This window comes from Rhineura floridana, chromosome 1 (assembly GCF_030035675.1).
Source record: "Rhineura floridana isolate rRhiFlo1 chromosome 1, rRhiFlo1.hap2, whole genome shotgun sequence".
NCBI lineage: Eukaryota > Metazoa > Chordata > Lepidosauria > Squamata > Rhineuridae > Rhineura > Rhineura floridana.
In genome coordinates, this window is record NC_084480.1 from 9,782,648 (window position 1) to 9,808,218 (window position 25,571).

At 45.1% G+C, this 25,571-nt stretch overlaps 1 protein-coding gene and 1 pseudogene across 4 annotated transcripts in view; one reads left to right on the forward strand and one right to left on the reverse strand.

The window, feature by feature from the left end:
• The window catches only part of PIK3C3 (phosphatidylinositol 3-kinase catalytic subunit type 3), a 157,324-nt gene that overhangs the window by 42,795 nt on the left and 88,958 nt on the right, over window positions 1-25,571 (forward strand). For all 4 annotated transcript variants that reach the window (XM_061613420.1, XM_061613426.1, XM_061613411.1 and 1 more), the window contains 9 exons: window positions 964-1,031; window positions 5,220-5,325; window positions 8,645-8,761; window positions 11,421-11,552; window positions 14,446-14,574; window positions 16,587-16,656; window positions 17,958-18,022; window positions 21,814-21,898; window positions 23,544-23,618. In XM_061613420.1, the coding sequence (XP_061469404.1) occupies window positions 964-1,031; window positions 5,220-5,325; window positions 8,645-8,761; window positions 11,421-11,552; window positions 14,446-14,574; window positions 16,587-16,656; window positions 17,958-18,022; window positions 21,814-21,898; window positions 23,544-23,618 (847 nt within the window). The remainder of the gene's footprint in view (window positions 1-963; window positions 1,032-5,219; window positions 5,326-8,644; window positions 8,762-11,420; window positions 11,553-14,445; window positions 14,575-16,586; window positions 16,657-17,957; window positions 18,023-21,813; window positions 21,899-23,543; window positions 23,619-25,571) is intronic.
• LOC133375814 (5S ribosomal RNA) lies at window positions 5,493-5,611 on the reverse strand (annotated as a pseudogene).

The following is a 25,571-nucleotide window of genomic DNA, read 5'->3' on the forward strand; positions in this document are numbered from 1 at the left end:
TTTGCTGAGGGTGGCATCCAATGGAGTTGTTCCGTTAGTGCAAATATTTCCATTTTGCACAAGGACACTTCCCCTCCCCTCATGCCTTCCTCAAATCTGCTTTGGAATAGATTTAGGGGGTGCGTAAGGAGAGGAAAGGGAGGGGAAATTCTGTTGCGCAGCTAGTCCTTGTGCTAATGGATCTACTTTGAGACTGCCCTGAGAGTCTAATTGTGTATTGCGCCAAGCTCTTGCTGTCGACCGAAGCAACCCTGAGGCAGGCAGAGAAGACTAGAGGAGGTAGAATTCACTTGTATTCAAGGATGGAGTAGTCACTGATTCTCTCTCTTTCTCTGTCTCGCTCTTTAAATCTCCTTTTATCTCTTCTTAATGGCTGATTATACTTCTTACTCTCCCCTCCCTACTCCCAGGGAAAGTTAGCCACTAAGAAGAACGATAAGGGATGGGTGGGATAAATAACTGAGGGAGAAAGACAGCATAGTGGCTCCTTGATGCTGAGCTGGTTTAGATGTAAAGCCATACTATCGGACTAATCCTCAGGCTTGGGCGTGCCCTCCCTCCTCTCCTTGTTGCTGCTGCTGTTATTTCATCGTCATCATCTACTGTCTACATACATGGTTCTTCACAAAGAACGAGAAAGCGGGTCTCTGCCCCAAGGGGTAAGCAGTCTTAGAAATAGACTCAAGTGAGAAATATGGAAGCCTGTTGGTGAGGAAAGGGTGGAGGGAACGTCCGTCGCAGGCACATCCAGAGTAGTGTGTTCCCCTTCTTCAAAGGCAAACGGTGGCTATTCTTCTCAAATTCACAGAGCTTGGAAAAGTTACTTTTTTTGAACTACAACTCCCATCAGCCCAATCCAGTGGCCATGCTGGCTGGGGCTGATGGGAGTTGTAGTTTTAAAAAAGTAACTTTTCCAAGCTCTGCAAATTCATAACCTTTAAATAATATTTTATTTACTTTCAGCAAGACCTTTGCACATTCTTGATATCGCGAGCCTGCAAGAATTCCACGCTGGCTAACTACTTGTATTGGTATGTATGGAGAAAGGGTGACTGCCTTGGGCCCCAGGAAAGGACCTTTTAAATCTTTGGATGTAGCTAGAGGCTAAGTGCCTTTGGACAGAAGCAGCTCACTTAGTGGGGCGAAACTGCTATGCTCGCCTCCCAGCAGGTGGGTCGCTGTCGCTTACTGGGAGGGAGAGGAGGAACGAGGTGGTGGTGCGGAGATCAGCACAGTGCATCGCCCCATCCGCTCCTGATAAGCAACGGCAACCCACCAGCTGGGATGTTAGCATAGTGGCTCTGACCCACCCAGCTGTGCCTTGACTATTCTCTCCCCAGCCGTCTCTTCTTCCATCACTTGTATTTCCTCCCCCCAATCCAGGCACTGGCCAGATCTGAACCTGCTTAGCTTCAGCAAGGGTGCTGCATTGTGACCCTTGGGACTTTGCCTGTTACCACTTACATTTGCAACCTGTGAACGAAAACCCTGAACATGGGCCTTTAGGGAAGCCGAAAGGCTTCTGTAGGCCTTCCCGCTCTCCAAGGCATCGCCATTGACTTGTGTGCTTGTCTTTATCTTTTGCCTGCATGTGGGCTGGGTTGGTTGGTGGCTGTCTGGAGTGCACTGGCTGCGGGAATGGTTTGGCTTGGTGATGCTAAGTTGAACATGTACTGGAAGATAAGTCAGCTAGGACTGACTTTATCCTCTTTTGGAGGCAACAGACACAACTTTGCAGATAGCTTATAGGCATATAGTGATGGTCAAAAATGGTTGATGCCCACTCTGAATCAGTAGCTTTTTCACTATGGCTGCCAAAATCCAAGACTGAGTCCTCCGAACGTAGAATTTGGCAATATTCTTATTCTAAAGTCTAGGAAAGTGGGCCGCGTTCCTATATGGGCCAGCTTTCGGGTGCCGCGTGCCACTGTGGGCATGGACAAAGCCAAAAGTGGGCAGGTCAACAATGGATGTGACTCTTAACCTTGGTATGGTAGGATACATTCTAGCCATGCAGAGGCTTTTACATACATGTGTACGCACAGACACATACACATGTACACATAAATACATACATACATCCCCATCCAGTTAAGCCAGAGATGTTATCACAGTACAAAGACGCATTCAGTGTCAGTGAGGGCTGGAGCCCAGGGGGAGGGAGGGGAACCTCTGGAGTCTCAAGGGCCAGAGCGAGAGGGGCTTGGAGGGTTGCATTTGGCTTCTGAGCCTGGGGAGTGTCACCCCTTAAGTAGAAGGAAAGAGAATCCCTGTTGATATGCTTGTATGCAAGTGTACCTGTACAGCTCAGCAGAGCAGCTCCGCTATCATACAGGCCCATCAGCACGTTCCTTAGCATCCTGGGATTTTTTATTTGTTCTTGTATGGAAATAATATAGTCCACCACCAGTTGTTGTAGATTTAACATAGATTAGCACAATATTTCCATTTCCAGACTTCTCCATACGAATAAATTGGCACCGCCGTTTTTTCATCCCCTCCTCCTCTCTTCAAACAATTTCTGTTGCCAGTTTGGTGACGAAGTTGGCCAATTTATTATTACATTCTTTCCTCCATTTCTCTGTCCAGACTTCTCCATTTCTCAGTGCCAAAATCTGAATGTCACAGCTACGGTTCCAGCAGATGTAGCTATAAATCCTTGTGTCCACCAATCAATTGCATATTTTGGCTGACCTGCCTCAACAGGAGCTGGAAGTAATGAAAAGGGTGGTGGAATGTACTAACCCTTGATGAAACCCAGGCATTTGATTTGTAATCTGTGCCTGGGACGCAAACCATGCTTTCCCCTGTGGAGAAGAGGGAGGAAATTCGAGACACCTTATTCTGAATGGCTTCAGAAGGGTAGATGACCATCTCCAGCAACCTCATGGGAAAAGGCCCTAAGGCACAGAGAAGGGAAAACCCTGCCACTGTTCCATGGCAGGATCTTGAGCCCTAGCATGTATTACTTTGCTCCAAGCCCCACCCATATGCCTGAGCAGTCGAGAACTGGAAAATTGTTAAGGCCCATCAGCAGTAGGGCTCGATTCCTTTGTGTGATGTTTCAGCTTTTGTATTGCAAAGGCACTTGTAGCATTCTGATCTTTATAAAGAAGCAGTCCTGCATAGACCGTGGGGTGAATGTCTTTCCTTGGTGCTAATGTTGAAATAAGGGCCACTGACGAAACGTGTTGTGTGCACACTGAAGAATACGTGCAAAGGAGACGGCTGTGTTTTGCAAACACTCGGTTGGGTATGCTCACTAAGAAACCAGGATAGATTACAGAGGGACATAGGAAGCTGCTTTATACTGAGTGAGGCCATTGATCTATTTAGTTCAGTATTGACTACACTGACTGGCAGTGGCTCTTCAGGGTTTCAGGCAGCAGTCATTCTCAGCCTTACCTGGAGATGCCAAGGATTTGAACCTGAATCCTTTGGTAGGCCAAGCAGATGTTCCACCACTGAGCTATAGTAACGTAAGACGCTACTTTATACTGAGATAGATCTTTGGTCCACCTAGCTTAGCAACAGATCTCCAGGGTGAACAGTGGACTCAAGTTACAGGAAGCCAGATTTCGGCTGAACATCAGGAAACACTTCCTAACTGTTGGAGCGGAATGACAAAGGAACCAATGACCTACGGAGGTGGTGGGCTGTCCAACACTGGAGGCCTTCAAGAGGCAGCTGGACGGCCACCTGTCGGGTGTGCTCTATCTTGAATTGCTGCATTAAGCAAGGGACTCGATGGCCTTATAGGCCGCTTCCAACTCTGCAATTTTATGATTCTGTGATTCTAGGGTTTCAGGAAGGGGTCTCTCCCAGACCTATCTGGAGATGCTGGGGTTGAACTTGGGACTTTCTGAGTGCAAAGCAGATGCTCTACCACTGAGCTACAGACCTTCCAACAAAAGTTATTTTGCTGTTGGTATTGTTAAAGCATTGGGAGGCAGAATCGTTCTGATCTACTGAAAATCACCCAGAGATCTACCAATAGTTCCAGATCTACCTTCTGCCCAACCCTGCTCATGGGACCACTTTTACCACAGCAGCTGAAACCAATCAGGGATATGTGTGTACCGATGAGTGGCTTCTAGGACATGGGATTGTGTATATCCACCAGACACTCAAACTTGTTAAGTGAATTTGTCCATCGAGGCTAAATCTGCGATCCTTGTGTACCACTGAGCAAGTATTAAGTGGATTCTGGTTTTCCCATTTATGAGCTATTTTAAATGTGTTACCAACATCATCAAAAATAATCAAATCCTTGTGAGTCACTATGACCCCCATCAAAAATCCCAACTGAATGCTTGTGTATGTGCATGTGTATACGTACTAGGGGCTGCACTCCTGCTCACTCCACTTGCCCCCTCCCGAACTTCCCCTTTCCACCCCATGCAACTACTAAGCTCACTTTTCCTCCATCCCAACCCCATTTATGAAGCCACTTCTATTCTGCAGCCCCACTTTGCACCCGTTTTCACCTTCACCCCATGTCCATGCCTCCTTCTCCCTCTCCTTTTGTGCAACTTCCCCTTGCACAAAGACCACTCCCATGGTAACCCCCTGCGTCTTCCTCCTATAACAAATTGCAACTATTAAGCACCCTTTTCACCTTCTACCTGGTTATGAAGTGAACATCCCCTCCTATTCTGCAGTCCCTTTGTTACCCCACTTTCATCTTCACCCCCAATCCCATGCCGCCTCCTTTTTTGCAACCCCCATCTGCACTGCCATTTTCACATTTGCCACCCTTTTCTTCCCTCTTCTCACCTCCCCCTTGCACACAGACCAGCCCATTTCCATGCCTCCCCCCCTCCTATTCTGCAGCCCTCTTTGTACACACACACCATGGTGATAGATTGTTGGATTGTAATGTTTTTACTAATGCTTATTATATATCAGAGCTTGGAAAAGTTACTTTTTTGAATTACAACTCCCATCAGCCCAATCCAGTGGCCATGCTGGCTGGGGCTGATGGGAGTTGTAGTTCAAAAAAGTAACTTTTCCAAGTTCTGTTGTATATGCATATAAATTATAATAATTTTTATAAAAAAAAATACAAGTTCAAGATCAGCTGAAACAATTTACAATCAGAAGGATAGAGTGCGCCTGTGTGTGTGTGTGTGTGTGTGTATTTCTTGGGTATCAAAGGTGAGGATAAAGAGGTGTGTCCTTTAGTCTAAGCTTTGACTTGCTCTTGTGTTCCATGCAAGGTATGTGATTGTGGAATGTGAAGACCAAGACACTCAGCAGAGAGATCCCAGAACTCACGAAATGTACTTGAATGTCATGCGGAGATTCAGTCAAGCTCTGCTGAAGGTGAATTTGTTGATTTTTGGACAGTGTGAAGGTTGAGCATAATGGTGTTGTTACATGCTGTCAAGTTGATGATGACTTATGGCGACCCTATGACTCTTTTTTGAATATCTTCGTAGGGTTTTCTTGGTAAGCAGTATTCAGAGGTGGTTTACCATTGCCTTCCTCTAAGCCTACGGCACCCAGTATTCCCAGATGGTCTCCCATCCAAGTACTAACCAGGCCTGACCCGGCTTAGCTTCTGAGATCAGATGAGATAGGGCATGTTCAGGGTAGTATGGCTGTAGAGCATAATAATAATAGGAGCTTAATAATAAATCCAAGAAAGTCCTCAACGGCAGAACAGGCGGAGGATAACAATGTGTACGTTACAACGGCTGTGAAGGCGGATGAAGGCTGCAGCAGATAAAAGACTACCACTCGTCGTGGTACCCATGCCATTGGATCAAAGCCTTTTTCTGTCAAGATTGTGTGTTGATCGTCGTGCACCGATCTCCCCACATAAAACAAATTCACGCACAGGCGTCTTCCAAGCAAAGACAATCTTACTCGGCCGCGAGTGATCGCCGAGAGAGAAGAGAATAATAATGGCAACGTGCAGACATCATTATAAACCAGGAAAGTAAAAAGATGAGGAGGAAGGAGCAATCCCTGCATGGGGAAAGGTTATAACTTTTGGGGCTTTTTGGTTTAGAGAAAAGGCGAGTCAGAGGTGACATGACAGAAGTGTATAAAATCATGCATGCCATAGAGAAAGTGGACAGAGAAATTTTTTTCTCCCTCATAACACGAGAAGTCGTGTAGATCCAATGAAGCTGAACACTGGAAGATTCAGAACGGGCAAAAGAAAGGACTTCTCCACAGAGCACAGAGCTAAACTATGTAATTTGCTCCCACAAGAGGCGGTAACGGCCACCAACTTGTGTGGTTTTAAAAGAGGATTAGACAAATCCATGGAGGATAACGCAGTATGCTTCTGAGTACCAGTTGCTGGAAACCTCAGGAGAGGAGAGTGCTCTTGTACTCAGGTCCTGCGTGTGGGCTTCCCAGAGGCATCTGGTTGGCCATTGTGAAAACGGGATGCTGGTTTAGATGGGCCTTTGGCTTGGCCCAAGAGCACTCTGTTACGGATTGTTAGCTTATTGTGGTTTACGTTAATGAGCAACATGCTAGCATACATACTGCCCAATTGCTCCTCCTCTGGCAGGAGAAACAAAACATGAAGCTTCAGTAAAGCTTGGCTTATTTTTATCTCCGGACCCGGGATTGTGATTTGTTGCTTCCAAATGAGCCATGATTCATAAGACAAAAACAAACCATGGCTTCAGGGTAGCTAGTACTCTTGGCTTGTTCAGAAGCAACAAAGCAAGATCCTGGGTCCAGATGCCATCGCAAGCCAAGCTTCCCTGGGTATTTATGGTTTGTGCCTCTTGTCCAGGGAATAGCAAAGCAGGAGTGCTTCTTTACCAGAAGGCAAGGTATTGTAATTATAGTAATAAGTAAGTAAAAATAAATAAAAACAGGTGATTGGTGTTTATCTATCTAGGCCAGCGTTTCCCAACTAGTGGGCCACCAGATGTTGTTGGACCACAATCCCCATCTTTCCTGACCATTGGCAATGCTGGCTGAGGCTGATGGGAGTTGTGGTCCAACAACATCTGGTGGCCCACTAGTTGGGAAAGGCTGGTCTAGACCAAAACAGCTTAGTCCAGACATAACTTGATCACAGTATACTGTATTTCAGCATAACTTCCAGGGTAGTTTACAAAAAAAAGTTATTTTATGTGCATAATCCCCAAACCAGGAAAAGCTGGATGTTTGCATATTTTGAGTTGTTTTGCACTATTACTTCTGGTCTGCCAGGCGCAAGAATGTATGCAGAGTACAGAGCCAGAGCCTCAAACCTTCCCAAACCTTGTCCTTCTGAGTCTAAGTGTTATATCCATGCCAGACGATAAAGTCTGTTGCACACCCATGAGGGCTAGAGATTTAAAGTGAAGATTCTTGTGGGGTGAATCCTGTGGCAAAACTAAAGTGAAGGAATGCACACAGTTCTTTATGTATGCCAGGTTGAGGCTATGCGTGGGTTGGGTCAGGCGGCCTATCCCAGCGTGGATGGGAGGCATCCTATAGTCCTTTTGAGACGTTCTACTCATCTGTGAGATTTTCACACAGATAGAGATGAAGGCGCTAAACTTGCTCTGCCCTCCCCGTCGCCCTCCATGGTTTTGGAGAGTCAATTTCTGAAGTGAAATCCTCCAAGCTTAAGACCATAAGAAAAGCCATACTGGATCAGCCAAAGGGGGCCCACCTGGTCCCACATCTTGTTCTCTCAGTGGCCAACTGATGGAAAGCCCATAATCAGGACCCGAGTACAACATCATATCTATTAACAGCTTAGGGTCATTAATTTCAATGGGTCTAGTCTGAGTAGGACTTCTTTGAAGACAACCCATTGCTTTCTTTGTGATTTTTCAGGATTACCAAATGTATGGCCAGCAGGCTCTCTCCTGATAGATTTACCAGCTCACATGCTTTTTTTAATGCCTGGCCTACACATGGAGTAAAAACCTAAGAAAGGAAAAGCTCTGCTGGATCAGGACAAAGGCCCAGCTAGTCCAGCATCCTGTTCCCACTGTGGCCAACCAGACTCCCGTCATGGGAAGCCTGCAAGCGGGACCTGCGTGAAACAGCAACTCTCGCCACTTTGGCTTCCCAGCAGCTGCTATTCAGAGGCGCCCTGCCTCCGTCAGCAGATGTAGAACATAGCCAGTAGCTATTGAGAGCCTTCCCCTGTGTTTGTGCAGGCTCCTGGTGTGATTTTAAAAACCTGGAAATTGCAGTGGTGGAGCTTAGCACATTTCCTCTTAATCTTCTCGCTCACATGCTAGTTTTACACAAATAGAATGCTTGGAAGGGCTCAGGCCTGTTTGGTATTCTCTGGTGGTGGTGGGAACGCTCCAACTCATCAGGGCTCTGGTTCCGTCCCCCCCTCCTGTAGCATAAATTGGTGTGTGTCACCTAAGTGTTCACCTCCAGAACGATTGTTGTTGACACAGTTGTGTGTTTCTTTTGAAAAAAAGAAGAAACCAAAAGGTCATATAACAAACTACCTACTACAGAGAACTTTGATTGCATTTTATGGAGGAGGGAGGATCTCAGTGCCGGGGAGAAAATGTTCCTTTTGAGTGAATGTCCATGTTTATTATCCACTTGCTCTGAGAGAGATGATTGCCGCAAGCCTACTTGAGGCAGAATAATTACAGCAGAAAGAACTAATTTGTGGTGGGTTTTTTTTTCTTTTTCCTCTAATTTAACCCAGGGTGATAAGTCTGTCAGAGTGATGCGGTCCTTGCTGGCGGCCCAGCAGACGTTTGTAGACCGGCTGGTTCATCTAATGAAAGCAGTGCAGCGTGAAAGTGGCAATCGTAAGAAAAAGGTAAAATGGCAGAATAAGATCTATGTAGGCATGCATGGTCCTCCCCCCCCTCCTTGCAGCACTTGTGTTTGTAAATGCAAGCGTGTTCCTCTTTTGCCGAGAGTGCCTTGAGACAGACTGTGCTATTCGGAACTGGGAAACTCGGGATGTATGTTCCATCCTTCTCCTCAATGAACTGGTGCTCTCATAACGCTAGGCCAAACTATGGCTCAGTGCAAATGCATGGATACCTGTAGCGAAGGTTGCAGACATTTCCTCCTCCCCTTGGTCCTGTCGCTGCTACATTGCAGTGAGCCTAACCTATGGTTTGGCTTAGCGAGTGATCCAAACCCAAGCTTGTGGTTTGTCTTCTTCAGACAGGCCGCTAAATGTAACCAAGGTTTCTTTGTGTGTTGTTACAGCTTGTTGTGTGTGTGGAGGAGACAAAACCACAAGCCTGGGTTCGGGCCAAACCATAGGTTAGCTCACGGCCGCACAGCAGCCACAGCAGGACCAGAGGAGGGTCAAAGTGGCCACCATCTCTTCTCTGGGAACTCTCATACTTGTGTGAACCAGCTCAATGTGCGAAGGAGGGGTCAGGACCACCCTGCTAATCCCTCCCCCAGCGCTGACACAACTGGTGGCCACACGCACTGGTTATGAATTGGCATTAGCGTGAAGCGTGAGGGCTGTATGCCTCCCCTTCACCCCAGCGTGGACTACGCAGTTGGTAGACGGCACGGCCACTGGGCATATCACTGCCACGGGGTGGTGCTGGCGGTGTAACCCTAACCCATCCTCCCAATATTTGCGCACTTGGAGAAGCAGAGCTGAATGAGACCTAGATTTGGCTCCTGACGTACGCTGCAGCCACCAGTGGCCAAATGAACTATGGCATTAGCAGGGTGATCTTTGCTTATTTTCTAATCTCGTGTGATGAAGCTGAGCCACTCTCTTGATGCTGGCATTGCAGCTGCTTGCCTGAGCAGGGCTGGGGCTGTGGCAAGACCAGATTGGCGGTAGCAGTGGCCCCGCCGATGCACCCAGGTGGCCTTGACCTAGCCACCCCTCTGCCCTTGCCTCTGCACTGTATAGGCAAATACCAGCGATGCCAATGTTGGGAGGGGTGGCTCCACGCCTCTGCCCCTCCACCTGCGCCACTGCTGAGAAAGCCCTAATGCATTCAGCAGGACTTGCTTTCGTCATGGCGGGTGTAGGATTGCAGCCTTGGTGCACATCAGTACCCTAAAATTGCACCTGACCACCTGCCAAATGAAGCGGGTGTGCTTCATACATGTAGTATACACATACATATAGTTTCACAGCCCACGGTGTGAAATAACATGTATTCCCCAGGCTCGGAGCAACTGATCTGTATTCTGATTGTTTGCATTTTGGGCCACAGTGGTAAAAACGATATAAATTCCAACAACAAATCTTTATTGAAATTTTTTAGTGATTGCCCACATGCTTAGAGGGATGCTGTAGCTCAGTGGTAGAGCTTCTCCTTTTCAATCCCTGGCATCTCCAGGTAGAGGTGAGAACGTCCACAGTCCCCTGCCTGAAACCCTGGCGAGCCGCTGCCAGTCAGTGTAGACAATACTGGGCTAGATAGACCAGTGGTCTGACTCGGTGTGAGGCAGCTCACTACGTTCCTGTGTACTTTTCAAGCATATTGTTTGTTTATTATCTATTTATTTTAATTAAATTTATATCCCACCCTTCCTCCCAGAAGGAGCCCAGGTCAGCAAACCAATGGAAAAACACTATAGACATCTACAAAACATCTCTGGGGGGGGGGGGGGAAGAAAGCTTTAAAACATCTTAAAAACAATTCCAGCACAGATGCAGACTAGGATAAGGTCTCTACTTGCTTGTTGAAAGAGGAAGATCTTTAGTAGGTGCTGAAAAGATAACAGAGATGGCACCTGTCTAATATTTAAGGGGAGGGAGTTCCACAGGGTAGGTGCTGCCGCACCAAAGGTCCACTTCCTATGTTGTGTGTAACGGACCTCCTAATAAGATGGTATCTGTAGGACGCCTTCACTTGCAGAACACAGTGACCAACTGGGTATATAAGGAGTGAGACAATCTTTCAGGCATCCTGATCCCAAGCTGCATAGGGCTTTGTACACCAAAACCAGAACCTAGAACTTGGCCTGGTAGCTAATGGACATCCAGTGCAATTGTTTCAGCAGTGGGGTGATATGTTGGTGATACTCTGCCCTAGTGGGCAGTTGTGCCGCTAAAGTTTGCACCAGCTGCAGGCTCCATACCAAGCTCAGCAGCACCCCACGTTTTTGTAACAGTAAGGAGTAGAAGATTGTTTAATTTCCCCAAAGCTACATTTTGCTCCCAGTGCTGAATTTTATGACTTTTTGGTGCATTTCCAACATACCCAGCCCAGCTGCTGTGCAGAGAATTCTTAAGAAACATCATGTGATGGAAAAGCCTTCCAGACACAACCCTTCAACAGGCACATTTAAATCAGCTGTCATTGACTTCTTTATCCTTTCTTCTGCTTCTGAGCTTGCCCACAGATCAACAAACTCCGCCTCTGCAATTGGCTTCTTTTAATCTTACTAGTAGCAGTTACTAGTTTGTGTTTCAGTTTTTGAGTGGTAATTCAGTAAAGGCAATGGTTTGTTCCTCCCTACCCTCTGCCCCCTTCCACTTTTAGAATGAGAGGCTGCAGGCGCTCCTAGCAGACAATGAAAAGATGAATTTATCAGACATTGAGCCCATTCCGCTGCCTCTAGAACCTCAAGTGAAAATCAGGGGAATAATCCCAGAGAGAGCGACACTGTTCAAGGTAACAGCCACTGTCTTGTCCATTGTCTTAAGTTTCATGAGTGGGATGTCTGGATAGTTTGTAGATTTATAGAGCACCTTGCTTTTTACAAGATGGCTTAGAGCTAAGCTGAGTGAGTTGGATTTTAAAAGAGTGGCGGCTGGGAGGTGGGTGGGAGGGAGCAAGCATGTTTGTGGCTCATTGTGGATGGGGATAAAGGTGCCTTTTTATTTGGAGGGGAGGGTCAAATTCAGATTGGTTCAGAAAGGAACCAATCCATTTCCAAATAGCTTCCTTATGCGTCCCCTCTCAGAATTACAGTTCCCAGACTGGTTTAACATCCCTCTTGCTAGTGAACTCTGGGTATTGCAGCTCTAGAAGAGGGTGTCATAACAACGCTCATCTCCCTTAACAAACTACAGTTCCCAAGATTCTTTGGGGGAAGCCATGTCCCTTAAAGTGGTATAATACCATTTTAGATGTAGCGTGTGGATGTGGCCAACTGAAAGGGTTGGGGGAAGACTGTATAAATGGGGCTCATGTGTCTTTGGGTCTCTGTGTGGTGTGTTCCGATTTTTGTTTAAGTTGCAGAGATTGAGAGAGACTATTGGATAATGTAAAATAGATAATGTTATTTATTCCTGCCCTTTTTATGAGGGACAAATTGCCAAATAAATAAATTAGGTCTTTTTGCAAAAGGGCATTTTAAATAGAACTGCCATCTTGACTAAGTTAATTAGGGAGGGCAGCTAATTGCTTTAAAGCTATCCTTTTCCTTGCCTTTTTAAAAAAGGTTTTAGAACATAACTAAGGTTTTTTCCCTCGTTTACTTCAGTTCCAGTTATGTTATTGTGCCCTTTTTAAGTAGTGTTGAGATTATCAGGGGAGCATATTAAACACAGGCGAAAGCTATAAATGACTTCTGAGGGGTTTTGTTTCCTTCTATGACAGTATCATTTATTTTTCTTACATGTGTAAGAAGGTGGCATGATTGTAATGTTTGTAATTTGATTTTAGCCTTTGCTGTTTTTAGACTGTGAAATTTGATTTTAGACTGATGTTTTGTATTATATTGTATTTTATTGTATCTATGTTCACCGCCCAGAGAGCTATTGCTAGTCGGGCGGTATATAAGTTTTAAAAATAAAATAAATAAATAAATAAATGCCAGTGGTTCCCAGGCGATCACCAATCCAGGCACTGACCTGATTCAGACCTGCTTAGCTTCAGCAAGGTGGTGCGACCTCATGTGCATTCAGACCAAAGTATAGGAAGTTATCCTTTTAACAGGAGTGGATCCTTCACCACCATTTCTTTATGGCCGTGATAAGGAACCTGATGGCTTCCCAAAGTTGTAGGATGTTACACTTATATGTCTGAACCTCCAATGTGTGTTTACCCATTTGCAGTGATGGCTGGTGGCTCAGCCAGTGGGGCAGTGGTATCTACTCCGGGTTTTAGTCCAAACTTTCAAGGAGCTGTCCAAGGTGCTCAGTGATCAGATTAGATTCCACTGCCCTACTGACGTGGAGCTACCAGCCTCAACTGCCAACCAGAGATCTAAAACGTACCCCCAAGAGGTTTACAGAACCTTTTGCTCAAATCAAAACTCACGTTACTCTAATGTGTATGATCCCACCCTTAATCACACAACAAGCCCACATAAAAGATATAATACAGATTGGATTATTGAAAGAGGAAAATGTAAAACTAAGGCATTCTAGTGACATGAAAGGATTTCCTTTGGAATGTTAGCATTCCCTAGTTGAAGTTACAGACTCCACTTGCTATCTCCAGTGCCATGTATGGAGTGTAAACCAGAGCTTGGAAAAGTTACTTTTTTTGAACTGCAACTCCCATCAGCCCCAGCCAGCATGACCACTGGATTGGGCTGATGGGAGTTGTAGTTGAAAAAAGTAACTTTTCCAAGCTCTGGTGTAAACTACTGTTTCTAGGAATAACTTGCTTACCTTGCATGTGTTTTATTGACCTGAACTCTGCATCGGGCTACAAGTCATAGAATCATAAAATAGAAGAGTTGGAAGGGGCCTATAAGGCTATCAAGTCCAGCCCCCTGCTCAGTACAGGTATTCAGCTTAAAGCATACCTAACAGGTGGCTGTCCAGCTGCCTTAGAGAACCCACCATGTCCTTAGGTCATTGGCTTCATTGTTGTACCGCTCTGACAGTTAGCAGGTTTTTCCTGATGTTCAGCCAAAATCTGGCATCCTGTAACTTGAGTCCATTTTTCGTGTCCTGCACTCTGGGATGATGGAGAAGAGATCCTGGCCCTCCTCTGTGTGACAACCTTTCAAGTACTTGAAGAATCTTTGTTCGGTTAAAGGGTTTTTTTTTTGTTAGGTATATCTTCAATTTAGAACCTTGTTAGCTTAGTCAATACATGTCTTCTTGAAGTCAGGAAGCTAGTTCTGGCCATCCTGTAATTTGGGGTCAATGTGAGGCCTATATTTCAGAATTCATTATAACTAGGCTCCTATGCCCTGATCCTTTAATATGAAAATAAATAAATAAATAAAATGAAACAACCTAAAATGTGCATATGGGGACTGTAACCCCCATCATCCCTAACGATTGGCCACTTTGTCTGGGGTTCAGAATCCAACAACACCTGGAGGACCACAGGTTCCTCATCCCTACTTCATGGCTCAGGTTTCCAACTAAACCATAAATGGGAAGGGCCGTAGTTCAGTGGTGGAACACCCGCTTTGCATGCAGAAGGTCCCAGGACCAATCTCCAGGGAGAGCTGGGAGAGATCTTTGTCTGAAGTCCTGGAGAGCCGCTTAGCTGGATGGACCAATGGTCTGACCGAAAGGAATTCAAAACAACAACCAGAAGCTATGCCGTGCTTTTTAATCACAGTTTAATATTTTGTGTTTTCCATTCCTCTAACCAGAGTGCCCTGATGCCTGCCCAGTTATTCTTCAAGACTGAAGATGGAGACAAATATCCTGTAATATTTAAACACGGGGATGATTTGCGTCAAGATCAACTAATTCTCCAGATCATTTCACTCATGGACAAGGTGATGATTGCGAAGCAAAAGAAAAATTTTGTGAATAGGTCTGTGTAAATATGGCAACCAAAGTTTCATTCTTAAGTAGCTTAAATACGAGCTGAGTGTGTTACAGCGATTAGATGGGATCAAGCTGAGTCAGCAGGGTTAGGAACAGCATATATACACACAAACGGACAAGGGCTGGAAATGTGAAGCTTACAGGGAGCACATCTGTATATCAGAAGACCAGAGCAGATATGAGTCTTTAAATCTGCGATGAGGAACCCGTGGCCCTCCAGATGTTTGGGGACATAAGGATATAAGAAGAGTCCTCCTGGATCAGTCCAAAGTCCCATTTAGAGCAGCACTCTGTTCTCACAGTGGCCAACCAGATGCCCCAATGAGAAGCCCACAATCAGGACCTGAGCGCAGTGGCACTCTGCCCACTTGTGATTCCCAGCAGCTGGCATTCAGAGGGATATACTGCCTCTGGCAGTGGAGGTAGAACATAGCAGTCATGGGTTCCATAGGGTAGAAGTCAATGCTAGCCCTAGTTAGAGGACAGTCATTGAAGTTAGTGAACCTAAGTTAGTCATGTCTATTAATAACTTAGGTTTGTGAATTTCAGTGGGTCTACTGTGAGTAGCACTTAATTGAACACAACTCGTTGCATTATTTGTGGTTTTTCAGGAGCATCAAATTAATGGTCAGCAGGCTGTCCCATGGTAGGTTTACCACCTCACATTCTTCATATAATGCCTAGTCTACGCATGCAGTAAAAACTTAAGGGGAAAAAAAAGCCCTTGCTGATCACTCAGGTCCACCTTGCAGGCTTTCCATAATGTGTATCTGGTTGGCCATTCTGACAAGAGGATGCTGGACTAGATGGGCCACTGGCCTGATTCAGGAGGACTCTTCTTATGTTCTGTGAAACAATGTTGTTTTCTCCCCTCCCCAGTAATTGGAACTGTTCCAGATGCCATCTGTCAACCTAGCAACAATTTCTTTGGCAATGTTTTTAGGGGGCAGTATTGATTGATTCCATAAAGGAAGCCCCAGACCTGAGCTTGCAAGATCTGAACAGGGTGGTTCATGACAGATTCTATTGGAGGTCGCTGATTCATAGGGTCGCCTTAAGTCGAAATCGACTTGAAGGCATATAAGAGCAACGATTGATGAAAATAAAGAACACCCCAACCTAGAGGTTTCTTGCACGGGCAGGAGCTCCGATGCGCTCATAGAGGTGCACCCCTTTCTACATAGTTCTGCATGCATAGATTGCTTTTGCCTCTGCTGAATCCAAGGGGCCAGCCTGAGTGGGCAGCAGTTCTGTGTTATGCTGGAGTGCTGGGACTGAGGGATTGGAGGCAGGGAGATGGGACAGATCAGTTTCTGCCTGGCTGACATTTACCAGACCGAAGAATCAGGTGAGGCTTCCAACAGCCTTATAAAACTAGGTGGAGTCCTGTTCATCCCCTGACCCCGTTGAGCTGACATCTGCAACACCACCGTCCGACTGCTTTATTCTTTTTATTCTTTTATTTATTTATTCCACCTTTCCTCCAAGGAGCTAAAGGTAGCATAAAAACACAGTTCTCCCCCTCCCAATTTTATCCGCACAACAACCCTGTCAGGTAGGGCATGCTGAGAGACAGCAACTGGCCCAAGGTCATGCACTGAGTTTCATGGCTGAGTGGGGATTTGAACCCTGGCCTGTCAAGTCCTTGTCCAATGCTCTAACCACTACACCGCTCTTGCAGTAGCGGCGCTGAAGTGCAGCGGACACCAGGTGAGTTAGCTTGAGAATAAAGTGCCTCCATCCTAATGGTAGAAATCCTGGTTCGAGATCCCCAGTATCTTATAGTTAGTAACAGAAAACAAAAAGAATATCTAACTATAGATGCAAAGTAAGGGTTTCCCCCCTACCTTTTACAAGCCGTTTTGTTGTATCCATTACATCATCATAAGCAAAAGCGAATGATTTCTCAGCAACTCTCTCTCACCCTTGCCTTTTGCTTACTGTTCTGTTCCACATATAGCTCTTACGGAAGGAGAATCTGGATTTGAAGCTGACTCCTTACAAGGTCTTGGCTACTAGTACAAAGCATGGTAAGGCGATTCCCCCACCCTTATGGGGAAGGGCCGTAGCAGAAAGTCCCAGGTTCAGTCCCCAGTGTCTCCAGGACTCCAGATGAAGCCCTGGAGAGCTGCTGCCAGTCAGTGTCAACAGTACTGAGCAAAATGGACCCATGGTCTGACTCGGTATAAGTCAGCTTCCTATGTTCGTATTTGTTTATTTAAGTATTCCTGTGTCCCTTGCCACTCCAGGCTTGTCGTAGCAGGAGGGATTGATATTTATATAAATCTTGCTCCAAAATATTAGGTTTTCATGTATTTATTTTACTTTGCAAGTTTATAAACTGCTCACAGCCCGAAGCCATTGAAGCAGTGTACAAGAAGATGCAAATACGATGGAATGCACTTTCTAAAAATGATTAAAACCTTTCCTACAGATGTGCAATTGATATTTCATGCATGACTAGGTCACATCTCAGGGAAAGCCTTCTTAAACAAAAAAAAATGTCTTCAGTAGGTTCCTAAACATCATGATGTTAGTCATTAGGCACCTGCCTGATTTTGGCTGGGAAATGATTCCAAAGAACTGGACCTGCCACACCCGTGTTCAGTCCACTACGCCTGCTCACCTGTTGTTGTCTTGACAATATCGAAAAAGGCCCCACAGTATCACTAATATTGCTCCTTTCTTTATGTGTCAACCTTCAGTTCAGTTTTGTTCATTTGTTTTGACTAATTTATTGGTCAGCCGCAAAGGTTTTAACCACTTAGGCCAATAAACAGTGACTAAATGTAATATGAAATAACAATAAATCCTTATATAGGTCATCAGGTTTGTAATCAAGCACTTTAACCTCTCATATTGTACCTCGTACCTGTCTTTCCCCCTTACCCCCATAGCCAACAGCAGTATATATGGGGGGTGGGATTTAAGCCAGGGGAACAGTATGAGGAGGGAAGTTACCCCTCCCCCAAAGCCACACGCCCCAGGTTGAAATTATACGTGACTTCCCCTGCCCCGACCCTGTAACTCCTTCTCACTTCTCCTTACGCAAGAGCGATCTCTTCCTGTACTCCCCCCTCCCTGTGCCCCCTAAATCTGTTCTGAGGGTTCCCCCAACCCTCCAGAGTAAATTTGGGAAGGTGCAGGGAGGAGGAGAGGGGGGGGAAGCTCCTTGAGTCAGCGATAGCCCTTACGCTAGCGCAAAACGTTAGTTGAACACTGCCCTATGTATTTGGAGACCCCAAGGGGATCTGATATGTTTCTTAACACCCAAGCTTGAGATCTTCTGACCCTGACCCTCTTTTTCTCCATCCCCCCCACCTTTTTTCAGGTTTCATGCAGTTCATTCAGTCAGTCCCTGTGGCAGAAGTTCTTGCTACTGAAGAAAGTATACAGGTGTGTGTTTTGACTTGGGTGCCTGTATTGGATTCAGTGTCCACTTGTCCTTACATTAAGCCCACTTGAAGTTGGCAACATTCTTCCTTCCTTAAGATTGCATCAAGTATTTGTTTATATATTTATCAACATTTGTATACCCCTTGAATGTAAAGACCTCTAAGCAGTTTACAAAAACATTAAAATTATCGATAGATCTGTTAAAAACAAGTAATTAAAATATATTGAAATCAATTTAAACAGCTACTAACTAAAACAAATTAAGACAGATCAACAGCTACATGTCTGGATAGGCTTGCCTAAACAAACAAAAAAATCAAGCATACACCAGAAGGAATACAGCAAAGGCACTGCCTGATGTCAATAGGCAGGGAGTTCCAAAGAGTCGGTGCTGCCACACTGAAAGAACAATTGCTTACAAGCATGGAATGAGTATTATGTAGCATCTGTAAGCATGTATGTTCCGCAGATCAAAGTGCTCAAGCGGGCACATATGGGGTAAGGTCTTGCACATGAACTGGTCCCGAGTGGTTAACGGCTTTATGTACAAATAGTAATACCTTGAACTTGGCCTGGTAAAAAATTGGCAACTAATGCAGAGGTTTTATATGCTGACAGGGTCTCACTCCCATCAGCAGTCTAGCTGCAGCATTCTGCACCAACTGAAATTTCTGGGTCAAGTGCAAGGGAAGCCCTACAGACAGTGCACTGCAGTAATCTAGTCTTGAAGTCACCAGTGCCTGAACTACTGTGGCCAAGCTCTCGTGGTTCAGGAACTGTCATAGTTGTCTTACACTTCCAGCCACTGCAATTGCCTGGGCCTCCAGTAATAGAGCTAGATCCAGCAGCACCCCCAGACTTTGTACCTGCTGTTTCAGGGGGTGTGCAACCTCATCCAGGGTTGGCAATTGACCAATTTCTTGGGCACGGGAACCACTCACCCACAGTGCCTCCGTCTTGACAGGATTCAAGCTTAGCTTATTTTCCTTCATCCATCCCTCTGCCTATTGACATCAGGCAGTGCATCCAGGAACTGGTCCAGGGCTCACACAGCGTCTTCTGATTCAGACGTTATGGAGAAGTAGGGCAAAATGTCATCAGCATACTGTATAAGTCATTCATTGGCGATCACTCGTGGCAAAGTAAGATTGTCTTCCAAGATAAAGTCTTTAACAGTGGGTCCATAAGTGACTGTGCAGGCCAGTTCTGGATCCACACAGCCTCCCATAGTGAGGACATAGGTTTCCAGATGGAAGATGATCATGATGAGGATTTGTTTGACGTGCTTTCCGCTTAGCTCATTTGTCCCTTTCGCCCTGTACTTATACTTCTTCAAAGTCCATAGCACCTTTGATAATAGCCGACCTCCGTTTGGGACGTTCATGGGCCAAGACTTCCCGGTTCTTGATGTTCATGTTACATTTTTTATAAGTATAAGAGACTGAAAGATAAAACAGCATAAGAAAAACCACCTGGGGTATGGCAGTTGGGGTACTCAGATTCTAGAGAGTGAAAAAAGAGCCAGGTGGATTGAAAGGCAGTGGTATAGATGGGTGAAGAGAACCCTTCTTTGACCACATGTCTCCTGTTGGGGGTGGCTGTTCTCCCACTGTCCACCATCCCAGGTTCCAAAGTTTCTCCATGTGTATTTTTAAGGCAGGTTTTCTTTTTATAGTGCAGGATTTAAGTCCCCAGGGGTCTTCCTTCCAAAGCCAAAAACTGTAGTTTACATAGGGCTATTTCATTGTTAAGAATAGTCAAAATAAGGTAAGAAGGGCCCTGCTGGATCAGGCCAAATATCTGATCATAGTCCAGCATCCTGTTCTCACAACAGCCAACTGATGCCTTTGGGAAGCCCACCAGCAGGGCCTAAGTGCAACAGCACTCTCCCCTCCTGTGGTTTCCAGGAGCTGGTATTGAGAGGTATACTGCCTCTGGCGTTGGAGGTAGAACATCGCCATCTTTGAATAGTAGCCATTGATAGCCTTGTCCTCCATGAATTTGTCTAATCCTTTTTTTAAAGCCATCCAAGTTGATGGCCACCGCTACGTCTTGTGGATGTGAATTTCCAGCATTCATCTTCATTGTGTAGCGCCAAATTCTAGTGTTGTTAGAGAGGTAGAAAACGTTCCCTCTGTCCACTTTCCCCACACTGTGCATAGTTTTATATATCTCTATCTTCTTCCCTCTTACTCGCTTTTCCCCCCAAAACTAAAAAGCCCCCAAAAGCTCCCTTTCCTCATAGGGAGTTGACCCACCCCCTCGTTCAGTTTTCGTTCTTTGCTGTGCATATTTTCTTTACCAGTTCTCCAGTAACCTTTCTGAAAGGTGATGAGTGAAGTCACACCATAGATTGTATAAATATATTATGATACTGGCAGTTTTATTTTTGATTCCTTTCCTAATGATCCCAAATGCAGAATTTGCCTTTTTCACAGCTGCTGCACACTGGATTGATGTTTTCATTGAGCTACTTATCACAACCCCAAAATCTCTTTCCTGGTCAGTCATTGCCAGTTCAGACCACATGAGAATATGTATGAATTAAGGATTTTTTTTTTGTCCCAATGTGCATCGCTTTACACTTGCTTACATTGAACCACGTGTGGCATTTTAATGTCTATTCACCCAGTTTGGATAGATCCTTTTGGAACTCATTGCAATCACTTCTTTGTCTGACCACTTTGAAGCATTTGGTGTCATTGTCAAACATGGCTACCATGCTGCTCATCCCTAATTCCAGGTCATGTATGAACAAGTTAAAAAATTCAGGTCCCAATGCCAATGGTTGGGTGACCCCACTTTCTATATCCCTCAATTGGGAGAGCTCTCTATTTATCCCAGCTCTCTGCTTTCTGTTCCTTAACCAGGTACTGATCCATAAGAGGACCTGTCCTCTTGTCCCATGATTGCTAAGCTTACTCAGGACCCTTCAGTGTGGAACTTTATTGAAAACTTTTTGAAAGTCTAATATTTTAAAAATCTGCACAGAGATTAAGAAGATACCTTCAAGTACCAAATGCTCAGGACAAACAACTTGTGGCGTGTGTGTGTAACTGTTCCCATTCTGTTTGTGATCTTCTGGCCACCAACGTTGTGAAAGAGAATGTTGTTCTAGAGGGGCCATTATTCAGGCTTCTTCTTCTTCTTAATAATATTTCTAGGCCAATTCACTGTTGGAATTCCAGTTGCAACCCCAAAGGCCCCCTCCCCCATATAAACTACATTAATGCACACTTTGTAATTCATTTCCTGTATCTTCATTCACAATTGCTTTGAATTGCTAATGCTATTTAAATTTTGCTACCAAGGCATAAAAGAAATATATCTACTTTTGAAGCATTTAACACTCTCTGTAATTATGCAATAACTCTGCATTTGAAATTCAGCAGGATGGGATTATTTTAAAGAATGAGAGGCCTTTGAGTGTGAGTGTGTATAATGCAAAGTGATTTTAAATCTTTCCATTGCGGAGGTTACGAAAATTCTATCAGATATAAGCTAAGTGTTGCAATATAGCATGGAGGAAAGAAATAATTTGCTTGATTGTTCTTTGCTTAATGCTGTCTGTCATTTTTAAAGAAATATAGGCTACTTCTGCACTGAGCCTACAATGCCTAAGTATCAAGATTGATATTTGGAGGAGGGACAGGAGAGGGGGGCTCTTCACCAGTAACGTGTCATATTGGGCTTTCTCTAAGGCCACAAACTGCGGTTTTCAGGCAGCCCTCGAGACTCTTTCAGAGCTTTGTGTGGGAGACGAAATAAACATTAGAATGATGTTCTTTCAGAACTTCTTCCGAAAACACGCGCCAAGTGAAACAGGGCCTCACGGAATAAGCGCAGAGGTTATGGACACTTATGTCAAAAGCTGCGGTAAGTGACTGCAGGTGGTTACGAGGGCTCAGATTGCATTAAAGCAACAGAAGGGGTGTAGCTCAGTGGTAGAACATCTACTTTGCATACAGAAGATCCCAGGCTCAGTCCATGGGATCTCCAAATAGGGCTGGGAGAGATCCTGAAGAGCCACTGCCCAGCCAGTATAGACCGTACTGAGTAAAGGAATCAATGGCAGCTTCTGATATTGCTATAAGCATACCTGGAAGTAACAAGAGAAGGAGGAAGGGCCATAATGCTCAGTGCTAGAGCACATGTTTTCCATGTAAAAAGTCTCCGGTTCAGTCCCAAGCATTTTCGGGTAGGAGTGGGAGTCTTCTCTGTCTGAAACTCCTGGACACTGCTGGCAGTTAGATGAACCAATGGTGTAACACAGGAACACATGTTCCTAACAGACCCAGAGAATTAAAAATTAATAGTGTTATTTGTGAGGAGAGACTGAAAGAACTGGGCATGTTTAGCCTGGAGAAGAGAAGACTGAGGGGAGATATGATAGCACTCTTCAAGTACATGAAAGGTTTCCACACAGAGGAGGGCCGGGATCTCTTCTCGATCGTCCCAGAGTGCAGGACACAGAATAATGGGCTCAAGTTGCAGGAAGCCAGATTTCAACTGGACATCAGGAAAAACTTCCTAACCTTTAGAGCCATATGACAATGGAACCAATTACCTAGAGAGGTAGTGGGCTCTCCGACATGGGACGCCTTCAAGAGGCACCGGGACAGCCATCTGTCAGGAATGCTTTGATTTGGATTCCTGCATTGAGCAGGGGGTTGGACTTGATTGCCTTATAGGCCCCTTCCAACTCTATGATTCTATGAGTGATGACAAAGAACACTGCACAGTTCCACACACCCTTGTGGACAGGACACATGGCAAGGGAGGGGTATCTCACCTGCTGGCCACACCTGGTTGGCTATGCATTCATCATTATGGGAAAGGGACTCAACATGCATTCAGATGCATGTGCCTACTGGGAGCTCACCTACAACTCCTGTCAGCCACAGCCAGCATGACCAAGGGTCAAGGATGATGGGATTCACAGTCCAAAAATATACCAGCTGGATCATACTAAAAGCCCACCTTGTCCAGCATCCTGTTCTCGTAGTGGCCAACTAGATGCCTATGGAAATCCCACAAGCAGGACCTGAGCGCAACAGTTCTCTCCCCATTTGTGCTCCCCAGCAACTGGTACTCTGATACTGGAGAGAGTAAACATCCATTGTGGCTAGTAGCCATTGATAGCCTTACCCTCCTTGAATTTGTCTAACCCCCTTTTAAAGCCATCCAAGATGGTGGCCATCGCTACATCTTCTGGGAGTGAATTCTATGTGCTTATCTACGCACAGTGTGAAGAAGTACTATTTGTCTATCCCTTAAGCACCATGGTTATCCCTGGCCAAATGTATGGGGTGGGCTCATGTGCACACCCCTAGTCCTGAACTCCCCCCCTCCCCCGGTCCCCCTCCCCCACCAGCAATCTTGGTCAACTTGCAAGGTTGGACTCTATAATATCCACAGCCCTGAGTAGAAAAAGTGATCCTGCCTGAGTGCTGCATGTTGGGTTTTGGAGAGAGAGAGAAAGTATAAAAGTTTGACAATTACTTGTTTTTTTCATTTCCAGCTGGATATTGTGTAATAACATACATCCTTGGCGTTGGGGACAGACATCTGGATAATCTTTTGCTAACCAAAACAGGTAATAATGAAAACTATTTTTTTTTCTTTTGTGATGTCTGTATCTTGGTATAAAATTATGTCCTACTTTTTTCCCTTTTCATAAAGGAAGGGGTGCAAGACTTGGTTAAAATCCGTTGCCAAGACAATTGTAAAAATAATGTTTAATCTCATTACATGTGCAGGGCCGAGAGCAGATAGCATTAACCTGCAAGCTTAACAATCTAATCATCTCTAAATGTGAATGATGATTTACCTATTGTAGTGTGCATTTGCTCAGAAAAAAAAATAACAATTTGAGAACTATTTCGATAGTGCTTTTCTCTAACAAGAGCGTTTCTGAAGCATTTTATGTCATTACCTTAATAGTGATTACTCCCATTTCGCTGAAGGAGGTTGAGTGATAGTTGATGTAATATGTGTAGTGGTACAAGTCTGTGTGTGTCTACTCAGAAGCAACTTCTGAGAAAGTTTATGTAGGATGGCAGCTTAAGAATATAGAGACTATTCTCTCCAAGATTGATGGGTTGCATTCAGCTTGCTGGATCATCAGCTGGGCAGTCCTTCTATCCCAATGGTTTCTTGCTTGTTCAGGGTGGGGTGGGGGAAGGAAGACGAGAATGATAAATATTTATGTCGCTCTCCAGTACAGGGAGATCATAGTAGTACTGCTGCATTCACAAAACCCGTTCCTCGCCTAAGAGAATCTGCTTAAAACAGTTGGAGACAGTTTGGCCGGCCGGCCCCACCTGTGAAGAGTAAGAACTTTGACAGAACTGTGGCTGGTTTCCAAGAAGGAAGCCTATTTGTTTGGAGACTGCCATTGGTGACGAGTCATTGATGGCGGGCAGGCCCCAAAGGCCTTGGCCCCAAAGGGAAGTTGCTCCTTCGGGGGGTGAAGAGGGCGAGAACACTCTCCTATGGGTGACTGGTTGTGCATGGGCTTGCTCCTAAGTGAGAGATTGGAGTAGCTGGGGGGGGGGGAGAGAGAGAATGTTTGTTAACCTGGCTTCCAAGTGAGAAGTGGGAAGCTGGAGAGGTGAATTTGTGGTGACAACGTGAATGCAGCCCTCAAGTGTGATTGGTGAGTGTTTGGTGACTGTGATATTTTAGACTATATTGACTACTTTTATTGGTAACTTTCTTTTGTATTAACGTGCTGTCCAACTCTTTGGCAGTCTCTGGGCCAATAAGTGGTATATAATTGAACCATAACATAACATTCTTAACAGAACTATTAAAGCTAATAGAAGACAAGAGGATGGAAGTGGGCGCATGGACTGAATCCAGAGTGGTGGTGGTGTTTTTCTCAGTCATTGTCTCAAACCCCCACCATGGTGATTTGGTGCTGCCGAAAGTACATATCTTTAAAAGGGTGCATGGGTGTTTCATGCATGGCTGAGGGTGCCTCTGTCCACTTCAGCATTCCTTTTGGGTTTACATTATATACAGAAGCCCCTGCCCATGTAAAGAGGAAGCTAGATTTGCTTAAATCCCATTGATATTACCTCTGCAGGCATTTGAATCTGAACCCCTTAGAGTTTTCACCAGAGTGCATATGCTGTCGTTTTTCAAACTACAATGAACTCTGCATCAGCTATCCATTAATGGTCGTACGTTTTGTATGTGTTGGTACTGTATATCTTCAGTTTCCCTTTATTGACATTCAATCATCATAATTCCCTCTAATTACAAACCATTGCTGATTGTTTTGTAGCAAAATGGTGCCACCCCAGAATACTACAGGAGTTACTATATATTTTGGGGACTTCCTGTGTATGCTGAAAGCAGAGCTTGGAAAAGTAACTGGCTGGGGCTGATGGGAGTTGTAGTTCAAAAAAGTTACTTTTCCAAGCTCTGCAAATGTACATGTTTGCAAACTGAGGGGTAAAGTGGGGAGGGGACCTTGCAAAACAGACCCTGTGAGCTTCCCATGGCCTGTGAGTACAGTACTTACTGTACAGTATTCTGCATC